This window comes from Crotalus tigris, unplaced genomic scaffold (assembly GCF_016545835.1).
Source record: "Crotalus tigris isolate CLP2741 ecotype Arizona unplaced genomic scaffold, ASM1654583v1 scf7180000017987.690289119674:8195010, whole genome shotgun sequence".
NCBI lineage: Eukaryota > Metazoa > Chordata > Lepidosauria > Squamata > Viperidae > Crotalus > Crotalus tigris.
The window spans coordinates 1,323,220-1,344,496 of record NW_024096758.1 but is presented as its reverse complement, the minus strand read 5'-3'; the positions used below and the strand labels follow the sequence as shown (position 1 = coordinate 1,344,496).

Below are 21,277 nucleotides of genomic sequence, written 5' to 3'. Positions count from 1 at the left end.
AAAGAGCAGTCGGGGTTGATCTCTTCTAGGACTGACCAGTTTGAACGCCTTGCAGTCCAAGGGACTCGCAGGAGTCTTCTCCAGCACCATAGTTCAAAGGCCTCAATTCTTTGGCGCTCAGCCTTTCTTATGGTCCAACTTTCACAGCCATATATTGTAACTGGGAAATAAATTGCTCACATTCCTTAAAAGAATGCAATCATCTAAGCACAACCAAGCACAAGAAGAAATAAGGTAACCTACGATGGGTAGAAAGGGAAACAAACACAGGTAACTCAAGGCAAGAATCAAAAGTTCCAAAAACAGTGCAATAAACCCAGAGCTTCCCTATTCCCTCCTTTACATAAGGTATATAGAGCTGCAAAAAGTGTTGTTTCTTCATATTTCAGAGCTTGTGAGAGTATGTATGAATTTTGCAGAGTTTAAGTGTTTTTATTGTATTATTCTTCTCTAATTTGACATCATTTTCCTCTTGGTAAGTGCCAAGAGGAAAGCAAGTCCTAGAATCAACCAATAGGCAATTAGGAATGCATATTTAGCAGTTACCATGACAACAGAATTTTAAAAATGACATTTTTAAAGCTGTTCTTTCCCTTCAGATCTTTTTTCTTGATGGACTAGATAGGCAAACTGGGACAACTGGTTGGGTGTGTGAATTTCCTACAATACTGCAGTGCAGAATTTAATATTAGAAAGGCTACATTTGTTTAGAACTAAATTTAAAAAACAGGGTTATTTGAATGGGTGACTTAACACAACTTTTTTTTTTTTTAGTTTCCTCTAGCCACAGACCTCTTCTGATAAGCCTGAAGCAGACACAGAACCTAAATACATGATCAAATACTTAAAAAGAAGAGAGGGGAGGGGAAAGGAGGGGAGGGTAAAGGGAAGAGGGGAGAGGAAAATAAGAAAAGAATCAGTACTAATTACTGATGTGCAAAACTTGTTGATAGGAATGCATTATTCCAAAAATATTTGAATGTCCTACTCTCCCCCTGGATCATGCTGAACTTTCTCTGCACCATGCTGCTTCAGAGCTATTTAAAGATTTCCAGGAGTATATCTTTGAAAGTGGTTCAAAGGGTTTTGGATAATCCAGTTCCAAAGCAGATGGAGAAGGAAAAAAATGTCCATAGTCAAAAAGTACTGGGGCCTAGTTTGCCAAAAGGACAATGTGCAACATTTTTTTCCTAGCCATCTGCTTAGCTTGGAACCCTTTCTTCTGTTAGTTCATCTCCCCAAAGGCTTGAGATTGCCATGTAAAAATGATGTACCTGAACATTACTTCAAATACATATTATTAATTCTGACAGGAATGATTAAAATGGAACAATACAAACTAACCCAAAACAGTATGTTATGGAAGGAAGGGTTTGATAAAATCAAGAAGTAATTTCTACATATCTCTACTACTGAAAGTTGTATCTTAATATATTAAATATTAAATAATCTTCATATATCTCTGCATAGCAGAACACTAATGTTCAAAAATCTGTTCAGAATTAAGTAAAAGATCCTTTAACATATTAAATATTATTTTAACCTTGCTGCAACTTGTCTCCCAAGTTAATAGCTCCAGAGGAAACAAATATTGATAGTACTTTTCAACTAGCAAAGTAAGTTGTTATGATATAATACAATATGATAAAAGGGCTATAGCTATCCTCTTACCATCTATACATATTTACAACTCCCATTATACTTAACAGACATTAAGTCAAAATGGAAGTGGCAGAATAAGTACCTTAGGCAGGAGTGCACTAAGTAATGGTCTTAAAAAATAATCTTAGAGAAATAACATTTTTAATTTGATCTTCATCATCTAACTACTAGCTTATAAATTTCACCCATGCATGAAACAAAATTCATTTTTCAAATTACTTGAGAGTGTAACTCTATCGAGTAGTGATTTCTTTATTACCATAGACATCACGTTCAAATTACAAATAGTTCTTAGGCAGTATAATTTGTATTATGAATTAAATTCAGTCAAATGTTTTTTTAAATAAGACAGTTTAACAAGGTAATATAAAGTCCTAATCATAAAAAAGAATATATTCGATCAGTTCCCTATAGAAATGCAAGATGACTTAAAGTAACAAAAGAAAAAGAAGAACTCTGTTCATCCTAAAACAGGAACAGGAAAGAACACTTTTATTTTTATTTTTAATCAGACACAAAGCTACTAAGGTACTATGATTTTAAAGTGTCTATAGGTAGTCCTTGCTTAACAAGAGTAACGTGGCCTGGAATTTCCAGTGCTAAGCAGTGGGGTCATAAAGAGAGAAGATATGTGACCAGTTTGCTTAGCAACAGCAATCCCAGTAGTCCCAGTGCCATTGTTAAGTGAAAATCCTGGGTCATTAAGTGAGAGCCTCATATAACTGCAATTTGTGACTTCTTTTCAGCCTCCCTCAAGGAAAGTCAATAGGGAAGCCAGCAGGAAGTCACAAAGTTCCAGGAACCTCACAAGGAGATCAGAGGAAAGGTGAAATGAGGCAGTGGTACTGCAGCAAGTTCATGTGGGCTGGGGAGGGGGTGCTGTGATGCCATACAAGTATGGAACTGGCTGCCAGCTGGTAAGTGCATGAGGACTGCTGAGGGATGTTGCAATGCCATGTGAGGGCATGCAGGCTATGAAGGGGATGCTGTGGAGTAAGTGCACTACAGTGAGTCCCTGAGAACTTCTTGTATTCTGCAACAGAGCTCTTTGGGAAAAAGTTACAAATGGTGATCACAAAACCAAAGAAAACTGCAATCATCGTAAGGGTGAGCTAATTGACAAGGATTCAGCTTGCAATCAAATGACCCTGGGGGATGCAATAACTGGAACCTTAAGGACTGATTATTGGTAGCTCTCATTCAGCACTGCATTCATTAACCAAAGACTACCTGCATTATAATAGGTATCATTGATACAAACAATAGGAAAATTTGGAACTGCTTGAGAAATTGAAGATGGTACCCCCCCACACATACAAAAACTCAGTAAAAATTCAAATCTAAACTGAAATAATTCATTTCTTATTTCCTGCTTTATAAATAAAATAACTGGATTTGATTTTTTTGGTCATGATAGAATAATGGAGAATAAATGTTTAAAAGTACATTTTAATGTCAAATTTTACATCTCCTTCATGGAAAGATACAGAAATAATTCTACAAAATCTCATACACCGGATGTGATTATCCAAAATGTTAAGTTCTTCAGAAAATTCATAATTACAGTTAAATTTCTTAATACTATCATTTTTATCTTACCTATCAGACATACTATCTAGTCTGCAAGATGCCTTAAAATCATATACAACTTATAACTTGGGAAGAACATTAAAAAGAAAATGAATCAGATAAAAATTTCCTTGCCAAAAGGTTAACAACCAGAGTAATAGTAAGTGTGAAAACTAAAGGCTCAAACTATAAATCTGCAAGGTATAGATAGAAAACTAGTGAACTTTCCATTGAAAAAAGACCCCATTATTAAAAAGTGAATAACTACATCTTTAACAGACGTAAGTCATTCCAACAATTTATTTTTTATTTTTGAAAAACAGATTCCTGCACAGAGATGTTGTGTCAGTATTCCGAATTCTTTCGGAATTGCATTTTAAATGATCAAGTCATATCAATTGGACTTAAATAGAAATTTGATATAAACCACTGACAGAAATAAAATCTAGATAAATTTTATTTAGAAAGATAATCTTTGGGAAGTAGTCTAGCGAATCTATTTTAAACCAATACTAACTTGCAGGGCTTTTTTTCTCATAGAACGCCCAGAACGGAGTTCCAGCACCTTTTTTGGATGGAACCTTGTAGGGTAGGCAAAGCGGGTTGTATGAAATGAGTGAGTTCCGGCACTTTTTTTTTTTTTTTTTACAAAAAAAGCACTGCTAACTTGTAGGAAGCAAGGGATGCAAACCTTCAGAAGAAAAACAGTACCTAGCATATAATCCAAAAATAATAAAAAGTCCCTCTATATATAGTTATCCAGTACCTAGACAACATTTAAAGCACTTACAAATTAAAGCTTTACTTTAAGGAAAAATGCTTTGGTCAATTTCCAGATGGACAATAATTTCAGCCAATAAAATTATAGCTTGTCTGGAAAAGATGCTGTTTCTATGTATACCCTTTCATTGTTATATCTATTTGCTAAGGAAAGCCAATAAAAATAATTCCTGTTCATCATTCTTTTCATCCAAACGTAGTTCTTCAGATCCTACTTTCTTGCCTGTAACTATTGCAACTCTTTGTTAACTCAAAAGAACTTACTTTAAAGGTAAATTTCTTGGTAAAATGAAGTTTGTCCAAAATATGAAAAGTATATTTTAGACAAACTTTGCAAAGTAAACAGGGATTTTAACAAGCATTTAAGCATGGTGAAAATTTGCATGATATGTAATAATCCATAAATCTACTAATCAATTGTTATACTGTTGAAATAAACTGTAATAAATTTCTAATTCTTTTTAAACAGCATGAATAAGTTTTAGTTTCCAATTTTAAAAACTTGATTCTATAAATTATATTTAACAATAGGCATTCATCCAAGACATACAGTATATGGGAAATAACATAATAGAATTAAGTTTGATTTTTCCACTTTAGTTTTCTTATCCATATGGTCATGCATCATGACACAGCTGAAGGGTCACCTATATATTACATCCCTACATATCATATAGAAAATCAGAAGAGTTAGGCATTTGCTTTTCCTCTGTCACTCATTCCACTGATGTGCACCGAAAGAATGTCTATATCCAGCTCAATAAATCCATTATAAATTTATTTGGCAATTTTTCAAAAGCAAGAAGGCTTATTTAAATCTTTGCCCCTTTTTTTAATCTTCCCCAGAGTAAGTTTCCAGTAGAGCCTCTTCATTTGGGGAGGGGGGGAGATAGGAAGAATGGGTGGTTTCTTTGAAATATTCATGACTATTTAATCAAAATAATAGAAATTAAAGAAAAAACAGAAAAGCTTGTCATCTTACAAAATACTACTTTTATATGGTACAGGATAAAGAGTTTTCCTTTAATTAACATATGCCCTTGAGCTTCTGTAGAATTACAGAAAATCTAGCCATTGGTTTCCATTCAGTTAAGCAAGAAGGCATGAAACTCTATAATAATTAACATAGATAATTAACAGCTGTTTGACAATAATGAGTATATGCAGTCTTGCTTATGCACCAGAATTATGGGCCTCAAAAAAATCATCTAGCTTAAAAAAATCCTATAATAATGTATAATAATAATTCAGTATAATACATGATCTGCTACAGCATACCTTACTCTATGATAATGGCTAATACGCCCCAAAGACCGACAGGTGAGCCTATCCCTTGACAGAACAGAAGAGGCTTTGAAACAATTTCATATCACGTCTTCCAAAATGCCATGCAGTTCTCATGCTCTTCTATTCTTTTAGCATGTGCTTGGTACCTTGGTACTGCTATATACTAACTAATAAGCTACACAATCAACAACACTGCTTTTCCAAAGAAGTTTTCTTTATTCTTTCCAACCTAATGAAGTGTTGGAAAGAACATAGGTAAAGCATTTCTGAACTCCATTCATTTTTCAGTCAATAATCTGGGTAAGAATTGTGCAAAAGAAACAGTAAATTAATAAAGGAATTGAATCAAGTTTCCTCTCTAACAATCTGGACTGAACCTTATAGAAAGAGGTTGCAAAAAATTCCAGAAACCACATTGCTTGCTTTTCCTACCTTCTTACATATTTATACATTAATACATAATTATTTTATTATCTATTATATAATTATGCCATACAAAGCTTTCTTGAGATTCTATCCAAGCTATCCTATATAGTGTATGTGTATATATATGTGTGTGTGTGTATATATATATATATATATATATATATATATATATATATATATATATAGAGAGAGAGAGAGAGAGAGAGAGAGAGAGAGAGAGAGCAACAAAACATAAACTCTCAAAAGAATATAAACAGCAATAGATTGATCAGCACTGGACTGATTGTTATCTTTAAAATCTTATCTGACTTAGGTATTTTAACAAGCATGTTAAAAGTGTATGAGATAATTTACCAAAATGCATCAAAATACTATCTCAATTTGCAAATACAATAAATAAAAATACACATTACCTGCTTGCAGTGAGATAATTGTCTACAGTTCACCTTGCAGGTAGATAATTGCCTAAAATTCAAAGCTTTCTTTTGGCTTTGGTACAGTATGGTCTGCCTTCAAAGCAAATGCCTTCTAATGTTTAACTTTTATACAACCATTTCATTGTAGCACAGCACAACATTCCACTATTAAATGAGAACCTAATAACATAATAAGACAACACAACCATACATGATAAAGTAAAAATTCTATTAAAATCAAAACAGTCCAAAAATAAAGAAATAAGTAAGCCCTACAGTGAATTGTCTTTGGATGGATCAGTATAATTCATCTTAGTCTCTAATTAAGATGTTCAACACAGAAGCCATACAAAAACATATCTCCTGCTCTTTCACTCTCTTTCATTGTCATTGGTATCATGTTATCAAATAGATGCTATGGAACGGGGGGGGGAGAGAGAAGGGTGTTACTATTTTGCCAGAGCAAGAATTGCTCCTTATAATATTTATTTAGTTCTCTTTCTACTAAAGATAATGTCAGAGAAATGATACACGGCTTTGAACTAGAAAAAGCTAATCAATATACCAAGTCCACTTTAATTTTCTATAGCAATTGCTAAATGTTTTAATTTTTAACTCCTTTTGAAACTGAAAGGAACCAACTGAATATGTTAAAGTGCTTTGTATGAGGATCAGACAGGCATGGGACTGCAATTATATATCACAATAGCCTTTTCTTGGTTCAGAGCTCTATTCATTTTTCTGAAACAGTGAAAGGCAGATTGGACATAGGAAATGGATTAGCCACAGGATGACCTGTGTTTCCATACAAAAGCTTAAGTGTGGAAAAATGGCACCCTTTAGCACCTTCCTTCATTTTGGGGAAGAAAAAAACCCATATTTATAGAAATAGTTGAAACAGTATTTTCCCACTCATTTCAGGACAAATGTAATCTGTTTTCTTATCACTTATAATGTGCCATCCACAGTTAATGTGAACTGATCTGTACTTTTGCTAAGTTATATAATGCAATCCTACAACAAGGAAAAGAAATATGTTGAAATTAACCATGTAGTTTTGCAAAGGAAGGCAATGCAGAAAAAATATTATATACAATAGTAATATGGCAAATAGTTCCCTCTGGGTCTCCTTCCCGGAAAACATATACTGACATTTCTAGGTATTAATGATAATTAAATCAAAATCTTACTTTCTTGTTTACTGAAAATATGCAGATTGAGTTGGTTCTTAGATTAGCCATCTTAATAGCACATTCAGTGAAATCTATGGAACAAATTTGTAAAATTAACTCAAGTTTCACTGATTTTATGGACAAGTCCTGGAAGAAGGCAGTTGTTGCCAAGAATCTACATGAACTTCTCCATGTAGTCACAAGCAAGTTCAACTGAAGCAATTATTTTACCCTTACTGCAAGGACAATTTAATCTGAATCCATATTATTATATTTTTGCTACAGTTCTATAAGATCTGACTGAACATTTATTTTAAAAGTAAATTAGCCAGTTAAAATTTATTCTCTATCTAACCAGATGGCTGAATGTATCTATATTTACAAAGGTCAGAATCATGCAAGCAACAGTTTTCCCTGTTATAGTTCATGGGAACAAAAGTTGGACTATAAAGACACAAAATGCATCGTCTTTTGAACCTGGGTGAGGGAGAAGACGCCTGGGAATACTATGGGCAGCTAAGGAAAGGAACAAAAGGATCACTGATAATATCAAGCCAGCGCTATCACTCAAGTCCGAAATGACCAGGCTCAATTAACATATTGCAAACACATTATGCAAAGATGATCTTTGGAGAAATCTATAATGCTGGGAAAATTGGTAAGAAAGAGAAGAAGACAGTCAGTAGCAATGATGGTGCACCTTTGGAATACCCGAAGGTCCAGGATGGGGATAGATCCTTCTGGAAAAACCAGCGTGGTTGCTAATAGTCAACATGATCAACTTCTTCATAAATCAATTGATCTACCTAAAACAATTTTTAACCAACAGCTAACACACTAGCCTATTTTACAGCATCTAAGGACTTCATCAGTTAATTGTACAAATATTTTGTATACAGTTTTTAAGAAAGCACATAGTTTAGAATCCTTTGCAAAGATTTAAGAATGATGTCTTAATAAAGTTGGAGTAATTCAATCTCATTGTATGGCAAGCTACTGAGATATTGTAGACTTAATATCAGAAGGTAGTAAAATCGGGCTGATTTATTTTTTAAAATATATATAGGTATGAATCCATAATATCCATATTTAATTATATATTTATCTTTGGTTTTGCAAAAATTGAAACTTTTAAATAACCATTGACTATTTGACCTAAATATAGCATAGTATTAAAAATCAGGCTTTTTGCCATGTTTATGTCATGTCCTCTATCCCCATTTGCATTGATCTAAGAAAAGGTAGGATCTGAATTCCAATTGGGCAAAAATGATTCCTCAACATTTCCCTTTATGAAGAATCTCCCTTTGGGATAAGCCATGAAGCCATGAAAGAAACTATGTTCCAAATACGCGGAAAAGTAAAATTTGCTTTCAATATGAAATTACTTCCAGACTTACTCAGCTTTGTAATGTTACTACAGTCCATCAGTCATTTTAAACTATGGTCCTTAACAGAATTGTTAGATTCACAAACAAAATGTTAGTAGCATCAGAAACCTAGAATAAGTTCACACTGAATTTTACACAAAAATATTCCTTATTGCATATGATGTAAAATATAAAACAATATCAGAAAGGTAAATATTATTTACTTCCAAAGTCTGAAACTTTAGTTTTTTTTCTTGTAAAACTGATTTGATGTTTCATGTAGTATTTAATGTATATGCCTGCTTAGTTAAATGATTTTACTTTTAAAAGATAGTAGTTTTAAGTCTATAAATTTCAAATAGTGGACTATCTTTTAAAAGACAAAATTGATATTTAAATTAGATTTAAATTCTGTATTTCTCCTATTGATATAGATATAAGAGATTTTTTTTACCAAAATAATGTATGAAGAATATTTCTCATATTATTGTGTTATTATTATTATTTTTAAAATGAATTAGTTTCTGGGAAATAAAGCAAGGCATTAAAACATCTGAACCTAAAAATAAAATTGTAACTAAAAACTATGTTTAATTCAAATAAAAAAATGTATTTCGTCCCAATCAGCTATGTAATTTTAAAGCAATAATATAATGAGCACCATGTGTAGAAGAATGAAGATATTATAGTATTAACTTGGATGTTTTTTTTCCAAGAGGCACTGAAAGTTCTTAAGAGTCATCTGACTCTGTATTTATTGTTTAAAAAGAGGGTGTGAATTTTATTTTGTAACAAACACTGGCTATAAAAATTAGAGAAAGAGAGAGATACAGACACATATAACTTTCTATAATATACAGTATAATTTTATCCCAACACCTGCAATGTGCTCATGCTTAATTATGAATAGCACAGTATTTCTAAAAGAAATTAAAAATCAAGAAAAGGATCTTCATCGATAAAGTTTTCAATTAATAAAAGTCTGTGTACAAATAATGTATGCTTTAAAATTATTTGGAAATCATTTACGTTGCTTGTAAATCACTACCTTTCCTTTCCTTATATCCTGATTTCACATTCAGCTGAGAAATCCTAAAATTAGGCAGAAAGGCCTTTTCCAATTTTAGAAGGGAAGGAGGATGAAAAAACCTTCAGCCCAAGAGCACCTCCTTGCCCTGACCATAGAACATGAGTGCCATCTATTGAAAATGGACTGAATTGGCTTTTTAAAAGAGGGATCATGCATGTACAGAGAAAACACACACACACTCACTCACTCACACACATACATATTCATATACATATTATTTACTTTTCTGAGTAATGTATTGTTACTCTTGTATGAGAACTCGTATCTGTTTACTGGTAGGATGCCCACTCCATCACCCACCAAGAAATTCAGCCGTTTCCAGCCAATGCATCCATGAACTGCTACCAAATTCCAGCATTACTCAAAACAAGCCATAAAATGCACTTCGCAGCTTCCCATGACAGCTTTGCCAATAAAATAAAGTTTTTTTAAAAAAACAAAATACAAAATCTTTTCGTCATCAATAGAGAGAGAGAGAGAGAGAGAGAGAATTATGGAATGAGAATATATTGGATATGCACTCCAAAATATTAACCTCGGCGTCAGCATTTGGGGGAGAAAAGGAGGACAAAACCCAGTTTATGCAGGCATGCAGATATAATTACCTTCTTTAAGGAACTGGGAGTGGATTACAAATATAAGAAAACAGCAGATAGCTGTTCCTGCTAGTGCCCATAAAGCTTTCAAGAACTGCATCTCGGGTTGGAACTCAGCAAATACCAAGAAAGTCACACAATGAATTTCCAGAGCGAGGCATCAATGTTTCTCGGGTTTGAGCCAGCCAGTTAAGCAAGCACACTTCCGAAATAGAGAAAAGGCGAACGGTCGGAGGAGATACGAGATTTTTTTCCCACCCTTCTAAGGCTGGGAGAGGGGAAGAAGAAGGGGAGGGGGGGGGTCAATACAAAGTCTCAATCGGCGGCGGTAGCAGGAACATGATCTCCCAAAAGAGAGGAGTAGGGAGAAGAACGGCTCGGGGCTCCATGAATCAGCTTTCTGTTTCCTTGCGAGTTGAGCAGCGTGGGGGGGGGGGGAAGGGAGGGCTGGGAGAGAAAGAGGTCGAGAAGAAAGGGAGACAGACAATCTGGGCAGGATTGCGCAATCGCTCCCCCTACTCGGATGAGGGCTTTTTTTTTTCCTCCCCCCCCACCCCACCCCCCGCTGCTGTTTCTTCTGTTCTTCAGCGGCTGCTTCTGTTCAGCAGCTAGCAGAATGCGGGAGGCGAGGCGATCTTCTCCGGGGAAGCCGATGCCCCATTGGCAAGGGGTCTGTTGTTGCTACTGTTCACCCAGGGCTGGCTGGCTGGCCGGCCGGCTGGCACAGTCCAGTAAGGCGAGGAGGAAAAAAAAGTGTGGCTGCGGGAAGGGTTTTCCAAGGGGGGGGGGGGAAACCGGCTCGCTATTTCCTGCAACTTCCCTTCGACGCCCGCCTTCTGCTTCGCCCCCGCGAGGCTTCGAGAGCTGGGTCGCCCTCCTCCCCAATTCAAAGCAATTCAATTAATCCTTTGATCGCAGGTGCCAGCTGGCCAAAGCAGGGCAGTTTCTCGCCGCTCTGCGAAGCTGGGAAGGATGCGAGAGTTTCCTTCTCTCCTGCCACCTTTCAGTCTCCCAGCCTCGCCGTAGAAGAGACTGGAGGCTCTGCTTCCTCGCACCCGGTGCGCCTCCCTCGCCACCGCAAGTCGGGTTTGCAAAAATAAGCAGGTGCGCCGCTTCGGCTGGCGTGGCTTCCCGATCAAATAAAACCAGCCGTTCCCCCCCCCCCCAGTTTATTCCGTCGTCATCCGCCACCCCAGAAATCCATGCATTCGACGCTGAGCAGGCGACGACCCTCCTAGCAGGGAAGCGGCGTCTGAAGCCTCCCCTTCGCAAAGGCTCTTCGGCTTCAACCAGCCAGCGGCTTTCCCAGTCTGCCTCGATGGGCGAGAACCGCAGGCGGCTCGGTTTCACCCGAGCTTCTTTCTCTTGGGGTGAGGGGGTGGTCTAGCTGGACTGCTGACTGTAAGCTCCGTGTTGCGCGGATGCCAAAGCTGCGTGGACGCCTGCAAGCTCGCCGCGGTGGACCCTGTCAATGCCCGCAGCTTCAAAGTAGCGTCTGTGCCAAGCGGTAGACCAAAGTACCCTCTGGAAAGAGGAAGCAAGAGGAGTGAGGATCCGACCGTGTCTTTTTGGAGGGGAGGGGAATTAGCTACTTCTCTTCCTTCTTCTGGAGAAGGTGGCTGCTCCTATTGCCGTCTGCCCGCGACAGTAGCGCGAGTGGAACCGCAACACGCTCGATTCCAGCTTCTTATTTAAAGATTGCTAACGCCATCGAGTAACTTTCCCACAGCCTCGGGGCTTCTTCGATATTAATGAGCATGCCCAAGAGGCGAGCCTGCGCGCTAGGCGCACGGAAACTTGGACTGCACGGATTCCGATCTCATTCCTGCAGTCAGCTAGCTGGGTAAACAAGGGAAGGGTAGGCGGGATGGTAATCGGAGTCTTGGTTGTCTAACCCAGCTTCAAGTTCTCCTGAGTGTCGTGGTGGTTCAGACCCACAGGAGAAAAGGCACAACCTAGCCATGGTATCAAAAAATGGGTCAAGAAACCCACTGTTCTCCAAAGCCAAGTCTATCATGCCTGCTTGATTTGGGTGAGAGTTATCCAAATGAAGAAGACTTCGAAGGCTTTTTGTTCTGCCAACTAACCAAAGGCCAAGAAGTAGTTTCAAGTTTTGAAAAGGCAACAAGCAACCTACTTTTCAAAGAAGGGAGATAAAAGTATCATAGTTTACAGAATGTAAAACAGATCAGGATGTATATAGCAGTGAGACAAGTGGTATTAGGAGAACAGCCATCAGGTAAACAAATAGACCAAAGAGATGGCAGAAAAGGATAAAGAGAAGAAAATAGATTTGATGTCTAATATGCAAGCCCTTCATCACCTTTTGCTATTTAACATGGTTTAATTTTATTTTTCTTCCATCCCAATTTCCATTAGTTTATTTCTACCAATACTGTCCTTGTGCCCTCTGCAGTTTATTGCTGACTTCCTGCTCAGGGAATACCACTTGCTACTCATAACTAGCTACTGACATCCCAGCAGTTCCCAGGAGAGTTTTTATTGGCATTTCATGTCCTTATCATAATTTCTTAACACTGCAAGTTATCTGCCTCTCAATACATGTCACTAAAATCAATAGGACTTCATTGAAATTAATAGGACTTACTTAACAATTATTCCATCAATTTTATTGCCTAATCAAAGATTGTAAAAACCATTGTTATATGTATAACACTGTGTACCAAAAACCAGGTGTTATGAACTCTTGAGTTCACATCCAAAACAGAGTGGATACTTATCCTTTGGGATTACCAGTACAAAAAATAAGACAGGATTTATTTTGTGCAGAATGGGATATCGGATATGACTTAGATTTTATTTCAGCAGGCACTGTTGTATCTCACTAGTCTGCAGAACAGACCAAAGAGTTCACTTTGAATTGTCTTTTTATGTTATAGAGTGCAGAATTAATCAAGGATGAGTTTGCAGAACCATATGGATGACAACTATCCTATTTTGATACCATATATAGCTTTGGAGATTTATCTCTTGTGGAATGTAATCCTTATTCTGTATGTGCTAGTCACATACGGATATTTAAGGCAACTAAACGCAGGTCTGACAATGGGAATAGATGGGAAGTAGATTTTATTGATTTTAGAATTTTGTATCCCACCTTTATTATTTTTATAAATAATTCAAACAGGTGAGGATAGCTAATAGTCCCTCATCCTTCTATTTTTCCCACAACAACCACGCTTTGAGGTGGGGTTTTGACCTATTCAGTTTTTAATTTTAATTACTTTTCACATGAATTTACATGTGAAAATCAAGATTTTTAGTTATGAAGAAAGGAGGAAGTAAGTGATATGCAGCTAAAGGGAAATATATCATTTGTAACATGAATTATTGGCACAATGCATAATATAAAGGAAAATTTATAATTTCAGTAACCTGTTAATCAATTAGAGCAAGGAAAAGGATACATTGTTATATATTAAATTAGTACAGGAATTTTTTTTTAGAAAAGATGGAAAAGTTATTTAAGAATACTAGAAAATCTTGCAATGTAACTAAATAACTGAAAAGATACCTTTTTGCAATATATAGAGCAATGGATTAGGAAAATTTAAATTCAAAATTAGTTCTAGTATAATTAAAATGTTAATATATTCAATACAGACTATTCAGATTAATAATAATAATAATGATGATGATATAATGATAATAAGCTATATTGACTTTAAGGAAGGGAAATCCAAAGTGTTTATTGAAATAGCATTATTAGATCAATTACATAATTACAGGTATTTTCCTAGGGATTTTCATAGACTATTGAAATAATGGTAAAATAAATAAATAATATTCAACATAGTAAGTATTAGAAATATTCTTACTATAGAATTAGGGGCAAAGATAGAAAATATATATATGTTTTCACATGCATAAAATGAATAAGCAAATTTCCTTTTTTTCCATGTTGTTTTATATCTTTGTTCAGAATAATGACCATACATTCTAGAAAAGCAGATTTCGTCAGAAACTGCTTTTTAAATATACAGTGGATTTAAATAAAGATCCAGAGATATACTTAAGTTTTACGTTTAAAAAAGGAAAATAATTGTGGCATTTGTTAGATAGAATTTAAAATACTACAAGCATTTCTAAATACAAAGATCTGATCTTTTCCAATGATAATTGTTTATTTACTTGGTGCAAAATTATTTTTCCTTCCCTGAATTATAAATATTGTTTTTATTATAGTCAGTAATCTACGTAGCAATCTTTTTGTTATGAATAGGAAGGTGAAAGCATTGATTAAATTTATTAGGATTATATTATTTTTCTGATTTTTGCAACAGTTTCAAAATGGTACCCTTCAGCCTTCTTCCCTATATGGCCCTCAGATAACTTTTTTCAAAACCTAAATTTCACAGGACCTTCAACTGTGATGACATTCAACCTCATTAAGATTGAAATGTAGTAAGATTTTTCACAAAAATGCCAAAAATACTTCAAATGTTCTCAATTCACAATATTTTGTCACACATATAAAGTATATTTGCAATATCTAGCTAGCACCAGAATAAAGAATATTTTGTTATGTTGTAATCTGGTGATTTATAGTAGCATCATAATCAATGTGTTACTCTTCAACATGCCCAGACATTTTTTTTCTGAATCAAATTAATATGGTTGTCCCACTGCAAACTCTGGACATTCATAATACCTAAAATAACTAATATGAAGCTTAATCATTAAGATCAAAATGATAAAACACAGTACCCCTAATTATTTACTGTAGGGATGGATCTTTTCTTAAGACAAAAGAAACCACATACATGAAAAATTAAGAATTAAGAGTACAACTGGCTAACTGTCAATTATTCTCAGAACTAAAAAAGCTTGTTAGATGAGAAGCAAAACATTCTCAAGAAAAAAAAGTCCAGTTGCTTTTGAAAATCACCTTTGGGACAATTGGCATCCTAATTCCAAAATGTATCACTGATGGGAGAAAGTTAAAATTGGGTAATCATCTCTTCCAGATTGGGGAGAACAAATTATGGTGGGATCAGAGGAGGTCCATCTTAACAGCTTAGATAAGTAAATGGTTAGGAGGAGATCCATGCCAACTTCCCAGACAGCCAATGATAAGCTGAGAAGAGAGCTTCATTAACAGTGAACATCCTTCTTATGATGGTATTGGTTAATATGATTCAGGAAAGAGTAGCAAGCAATGTAAGTGAGTGGTGGTTAAAACTCTTCAAACTTTAGTCTGCTGGGAGAAAAACAAGCAATCACTCATAATTACTCTGCTTATTATTTACTTGGTTGTATAAGACTAGACTTAATTGTTAGTGTTTAGAAAAAGAAAGAAAGAAAGAAAGAAAGAAAGAAAGAAAGAAAGAAAGAAAGAAAGAAAGAAAGAAAGAAAGAAAGAAAGAGAAAGAAAGAAAGAAAAAGAAAGAAAGAAAGAAAGAAAGAACACAGCATTAGGGGCCCAATAGGTTTGCAACTGGGGTATTGAAATAGACAGGAAGATATTTGTTGGTTTTAAAATCAGGGTGCTGCTCATGCCAAACAAATTCTATGCAATCATTAGTTTGTGGGTCACAAAAACTGCAGTGAGTTCTACTAACATTCTATTCCCTTATAACATCTGAAATAAATAAAGCCTTAGACTGAAACAAGGAACTTATTTTAGCTAATTTTCTCCATTTCTCCAATTGAATAGAGTTAAAAGAAATTTCTAAAGCTAAAAAGCAAAAAGGCATAAACATCATGTGGTAAATATTAGGACAGTTCAAAACATTTGGAAGGATACTTTAGAAAGGAACCTATTGTTCAGAGCACTGAGGCAGCCACATTGTTTGAATGCTTAGCATAATGACTTAGAGCCCCTTTTGTGGTTGTTATCTGTGAAATGTCCAGAAAAAAAATATTCTTTGACACTGAGCAGACCATCAATGGTCTCAAAATGTGTTCGCCATCCCCATTTGTTAACATCTACGGTTAATTCCATAAGTGATATCTTTTCCAGTTCTCAACATTGGCTACCCTTCATTTAGTGCTTTCTTCCCATCAACAAATTATATTATATATTCTTCCAATATTTTATATACTATGTATTTCATCTGGGCATTTCTTTTATAGATTCAAAACATTTAAGAATAAAAAAGGCTTCATAGAATAAATGTCTTTACTGTTCTAAATTGAGGACCTGTCTGCAATATTGCTATTGTGATTTGAAGTACCATTATGTCAACAGAAATATATTAACTCATTAATAATCATATATACATCTAGTGTATAATCTATTTTACTATCAAGAATAATAAATTTGCAGTGTATGTATTTTCCAATATCGCTTGATCTAGATGTATCTGTCTAACATGCCAACATCTCTTTAAACAGAGCAGAGTTGAGTAATAATAGCAATAGTGCAGAAGCATTAGTCATTAATCACTCTCATCTCCCTCTAAAAAAACAATCTCATAACTGAAGACAAGAATCCCTGGAAAAAACTATGCATAAACAACACTACTGCAATCGAACCATGTCTACAGTTCATTGTGATGGCAAAATCTAAAGAACAGATGATAGTGTGCAAGCACCTTAAAGCCGTTATTGAGTACAATATTGTAATGGAAGACAATCAGAAGAAAAAATGTTTATTTATGTGTACTATCCCCAGTCCATATATCTTTACATTAGAAAATGTTGTGAACCTGCATTTACTTGGGTCTTCAAAGCACAAATAATATGCATTTAGGTCAACAAATCGATATATTTATATACCTAAATAAATGTGTATTATCTTTCAATGTAATTTTTCATTTTTTTATTTTTAGTCACAAACCAGAATTAAACATTAAAATTTAAATGAAACAAAACAGAACATTATAAGATGTTCCACACCCAAAATACTAATATAGGCACTATTCTGAAAAAATGAAAAAAAAATTACAGAATATTAGTGAACTGGTGTTTCTGAAAGACAGGTTTGTAATACATTAAGATTCCAATTATGTACTAATAATATAGAAGAAAACCAATTTGGAATCACAGACTATAAATACATTGTCCATTGGTAACTATAGCACTTTTCCCACGTTGTATCTGTTTCTCATAAACAAAAAGGAGAAAAAAGTCATACATGTTGTCATAAAATTGCTTAACAAAATAAAAATTTGGGGAAGTATTCATTTATTATTTATTTATTTGTGCATTAAATTGATACAGCTGCCTATCCTAAATACATGGTCTGGACAGCTAGCAATGAATAAAAACAAGATAAAAAAATCGTAATAAAACAATAACATACTGTATCCAAGTGCCAAGAGAAAATCAAGCAAGACAATCAACATAATTACAGTATGGGCTCAAACACCCAAGGTGCCAGGTTTGGTAACAGAAATGGGTCTTTATGGCTCTAAAGCATGGGTCTCAAACTGCCAGCCCATGGGCCGGACGCATCATCCAAAAGGCGCACCCACCCCATTGCTGGCAATGGCAAACCGCCCCGATACATTGTGCGACGTCACATGACATCGCAAGTTTGACATGTCTGCTCTAAAGTAAACCAGTAGGGTCCAGGCAAGCTAATCTTCAGGGCAATAGTGTCATGTCAAAAAAGACATTCTTTCTGGGTCTCCCTAGATGATGCTCCCTAATAGATGGGAACTGGAGTGTGCTTTCCCTGCCAGATCTAATAGGACAAGTAGATTAGGATAGACGGTCCTGCAGTTAACATAATAACAGGATAAATATCTTTTCAGTTACATTAGAAACTAGAATGCCTATGCAATTCTGAATTAATACTGTGTTTATCAACAAGCTATATAAAACATAGCTTAAAAACCTTGATCTCGCCAACTAGGTATTAAAGTGCAACATTGCTTATTTGCATCAGAATACCATGAATTGCCAACAAATAATCTAGAGATAGTTTCCATCTAAAGGTTGTTAAGTAAATGCTCTTGTAAAATAAGAACTGGGATCGTAACTTTCTCCACTGTGACCTTCAATATCAGCTTCCCCCTCTCTATAATACAAGTCATTTTAAGTTATCATCATGAAATTATATACAAAACTTAACAATAAGAAATCCAGCTAGCACATTGTTATTTGAGATAACTCAGTTACATTCCTTCTCCAGACTTCCACATAGATTATTTTAATTATTGTTTGATAAGGTATCATCTTAATATATAGATTCATCTCTCTGAAGCCTGACAGTCTAAAATGAAGGAAAATGTATTGTAGTGACATTCACATTTTCTAAGTTTCCTATATTACTTGCATACAAAGGCATTTAATAGGTTAATTAAATACTCGTTCAGGGCTAGACTAGAATATTTGAAAAACAAACATAATGGAGACAATATGTATAAAATTACATAGTATAATCAAAGCTAAATCAGCACATATTAAGCAGCAGCACAGATCACTTTAATTTAAAATATGAAACTCCCTTGGGATTCATTTCTTAGCAACATATATAGAGAGATAAATATTCTAATATGTTTTTCTCATTTTACTCTAAGATCTGTATTTCTTTCATTCCTATTGCTGTAATAGGGTATTTAAATTATGCATCAATTAAGTATTAAAAATAAAATATATAAACAAACTATTTGCCATTATAAACTTTAACAGATTTTGTAACAACATACATTTTGCTAAGCATAGTTCAAATGGATAATTCATTCAATAAATCCTGTACTGTATTACCAGTGCAAATTGCTCCTATCTGACCAATTGTACCACTCTAAATTTATCAGCAATTGGCAATCTTTAAAATATCCTAATATTTTGTGCATCAATCACAATTACAACTAGTGCTTCATTTTATATGTATTGTATATAACGGGTTTCCCAGATAATTTAGAGAAAATCATAATACAATATATAACAGATAGATAGATAGATAGATAGAATACATAAAATAGTAACAATGAGACAAAATTATCATTTAATTTTAAAACAAATAAATCAATTAGCAGGCAGATTATTAAAAAAAAGAAATAGCCCAGGTTTCATTGAAAATGCAGAGGTATTTAAAAAAAATTAAAGCCCTTTATTACTGTATTATCAAGAATAATTATTAAATTTGCACATGAGTTCTATATGGGGAACTGCTATCCATTCAGAACTAAAGAAGAAAATCGTCAGTATTAGAAGAAGCACAATTCCAAAGCCATTTAATCTAGTTAAAATTGAGATTAATTCTGATCCTCACGAGGACAAGATCTCCACAGCATCACTTGCTTTTCCCCTTTTTCCTATTTCTTATTTTCAAGCAGATAAATTTATGCTAAAACTATTTCTGATACAAAAATTTTATAGTTGCATCATTTACATAAATTCTGTTCAATATCCTAGTTAAGAGCTTTTTGAGATTCAATGCACTCAAATTTGAAGATGGCTTGTTCAAAATTTATTTATATTCTGTTTATATTGCCATCTATTGCTTTATGAATGAATATTGGATGTGAAATGAGGATTTGCCTGTCAAATTATGTCAAATTACTTCTTTATTTGAACATAAGCAATATTTCAGAAGATATTTTTTCCTCTTTGCATATCCGTTTTCTATCATTTTATTCACAGTACAGAAATTATTCCTGTATACATTGTTTTTGGCTTTGAAATGAGGTCTGCTTCTCGTGCATGCAGCTTTGACATAATTTAAGAAAATCACTGATATAAACATTGAAAATGTTTTAACTCCCTACTATAGTGCAAGACTGATGTAGAATACTGAAGTCAGCCAAAGACTGATAATATCTTAAAAACTTAGCTTAACATTATTAGAATGGTATATTCTTCTCATACATAAATATATACATACACACACATATTCATACATGCATACCCATAGCAAAATATTCACTCCCTAAACATAATAAAAGGACTTAGTATTGCACTAAATAAGAACTATATAAACATGTAAAGTAATGACTTTTAAAGAATTTATCTGGAGATGTACCAATTCAAATTTATATGTGTGAATTTGAAATAATTAAGCTGCAAAATGTAGCAATAAACAATTGTTAGATATCAGAAGCACTATATTCTGAAATTATAATTATTACTCTGTATAAAGACTCTGAGATTAGTGCTGTGATTAGTGCAATTGAGGATGGAATTTAAATGGAATAGTACTATGTGAAATTATGTATTCATAGTTAAATGTATTATAATATAATGCTTAAAGAACTGTTCCCACATCTTGACTTCCATACTGACTGAAAAGCAATATTCTGATTATTTCTGTGCACAGTAAAAAGGAAAGACAATTGTACTGATAGAATTAGAGTTCTGTCCTATCCATATCCCTTACTTGGGATAGCTTACCATGAATATAAATACATCATGCATGTGGATAGGTTGTAAATATAGAAGAATGCAATTTAAGCATCTCACTGAAATCAACCATGATATGAGACCTTTTATTTACTTCTGTTCCTGTGATATACCCATTTTTAAACTGATTATTGAACTGTAAATAATAATCCTATTCTGATGTTGATCCCATTGGAATTTTAAAAAGACACATCAGTATAGGATCTATTTTTTAAGGTAAGGTATGTGTTCAAAAAAGCTAGGCAAAGACAAACTGAAAGAAAAACAGACTGGTTTAAATTATTTCAGTGTCAATGAATTTTACAATGGAATAAATTTACTAAGCAGTTATTATGGCACACAGTTATCTTTCATTTGTAAGCTGGTTATATGATAATTTACTTTTTTTCTTGATTTACAAAAAACACATTAAATATAAGAATTAAAATGGCCTTTGGAAATCAGCTAGTCTAGTATCCTACCTAGATGAACATCTATTTTTTTTCATTAATTTTGTGGCCACCTGACTTTATCATATACAAATGATATGCAAAGCTCTAGAAAACCTATAGTCTTCTGCAGGATTACATGGGATAAAATTACCTCTGTTCCAAACTCT

The 21,277-nt window shown here is 34.3% G+C and overlaps 1 protein-coding gene across 4 annotated transcripts in view; it reads right to left on the bottom strand.

Annotated features, from left to right (window-relative positions):
• TAFA5 (TAFA chemokine like family member 5) overlaps positions 1-21,277 on the bottom strand; it is a 331,427-nt gene that overhangs the window by 214,415 nt on the left and 95,735 nt on the right. Inside the window, exon 1 of one of the 4 annotated variants that reach the window (XM_039345921.1) lies at positions 10,378-10,767. The exons of the other annotated variants lie outside the window; for them this stretch is intronic. Within the exon in view, the coding sequence (XP_039201855.1) occupies positions 10,378-10,468 (91 nt within the window). The 5' untranslated portion in view covers positions 10,469-10,767. Of the gene's footprint in view, positions 1-10,377; positions 10,768-21,277 lie in introns of those variants that run through there. 4 annotated transcript variants of the gene reach the window in all.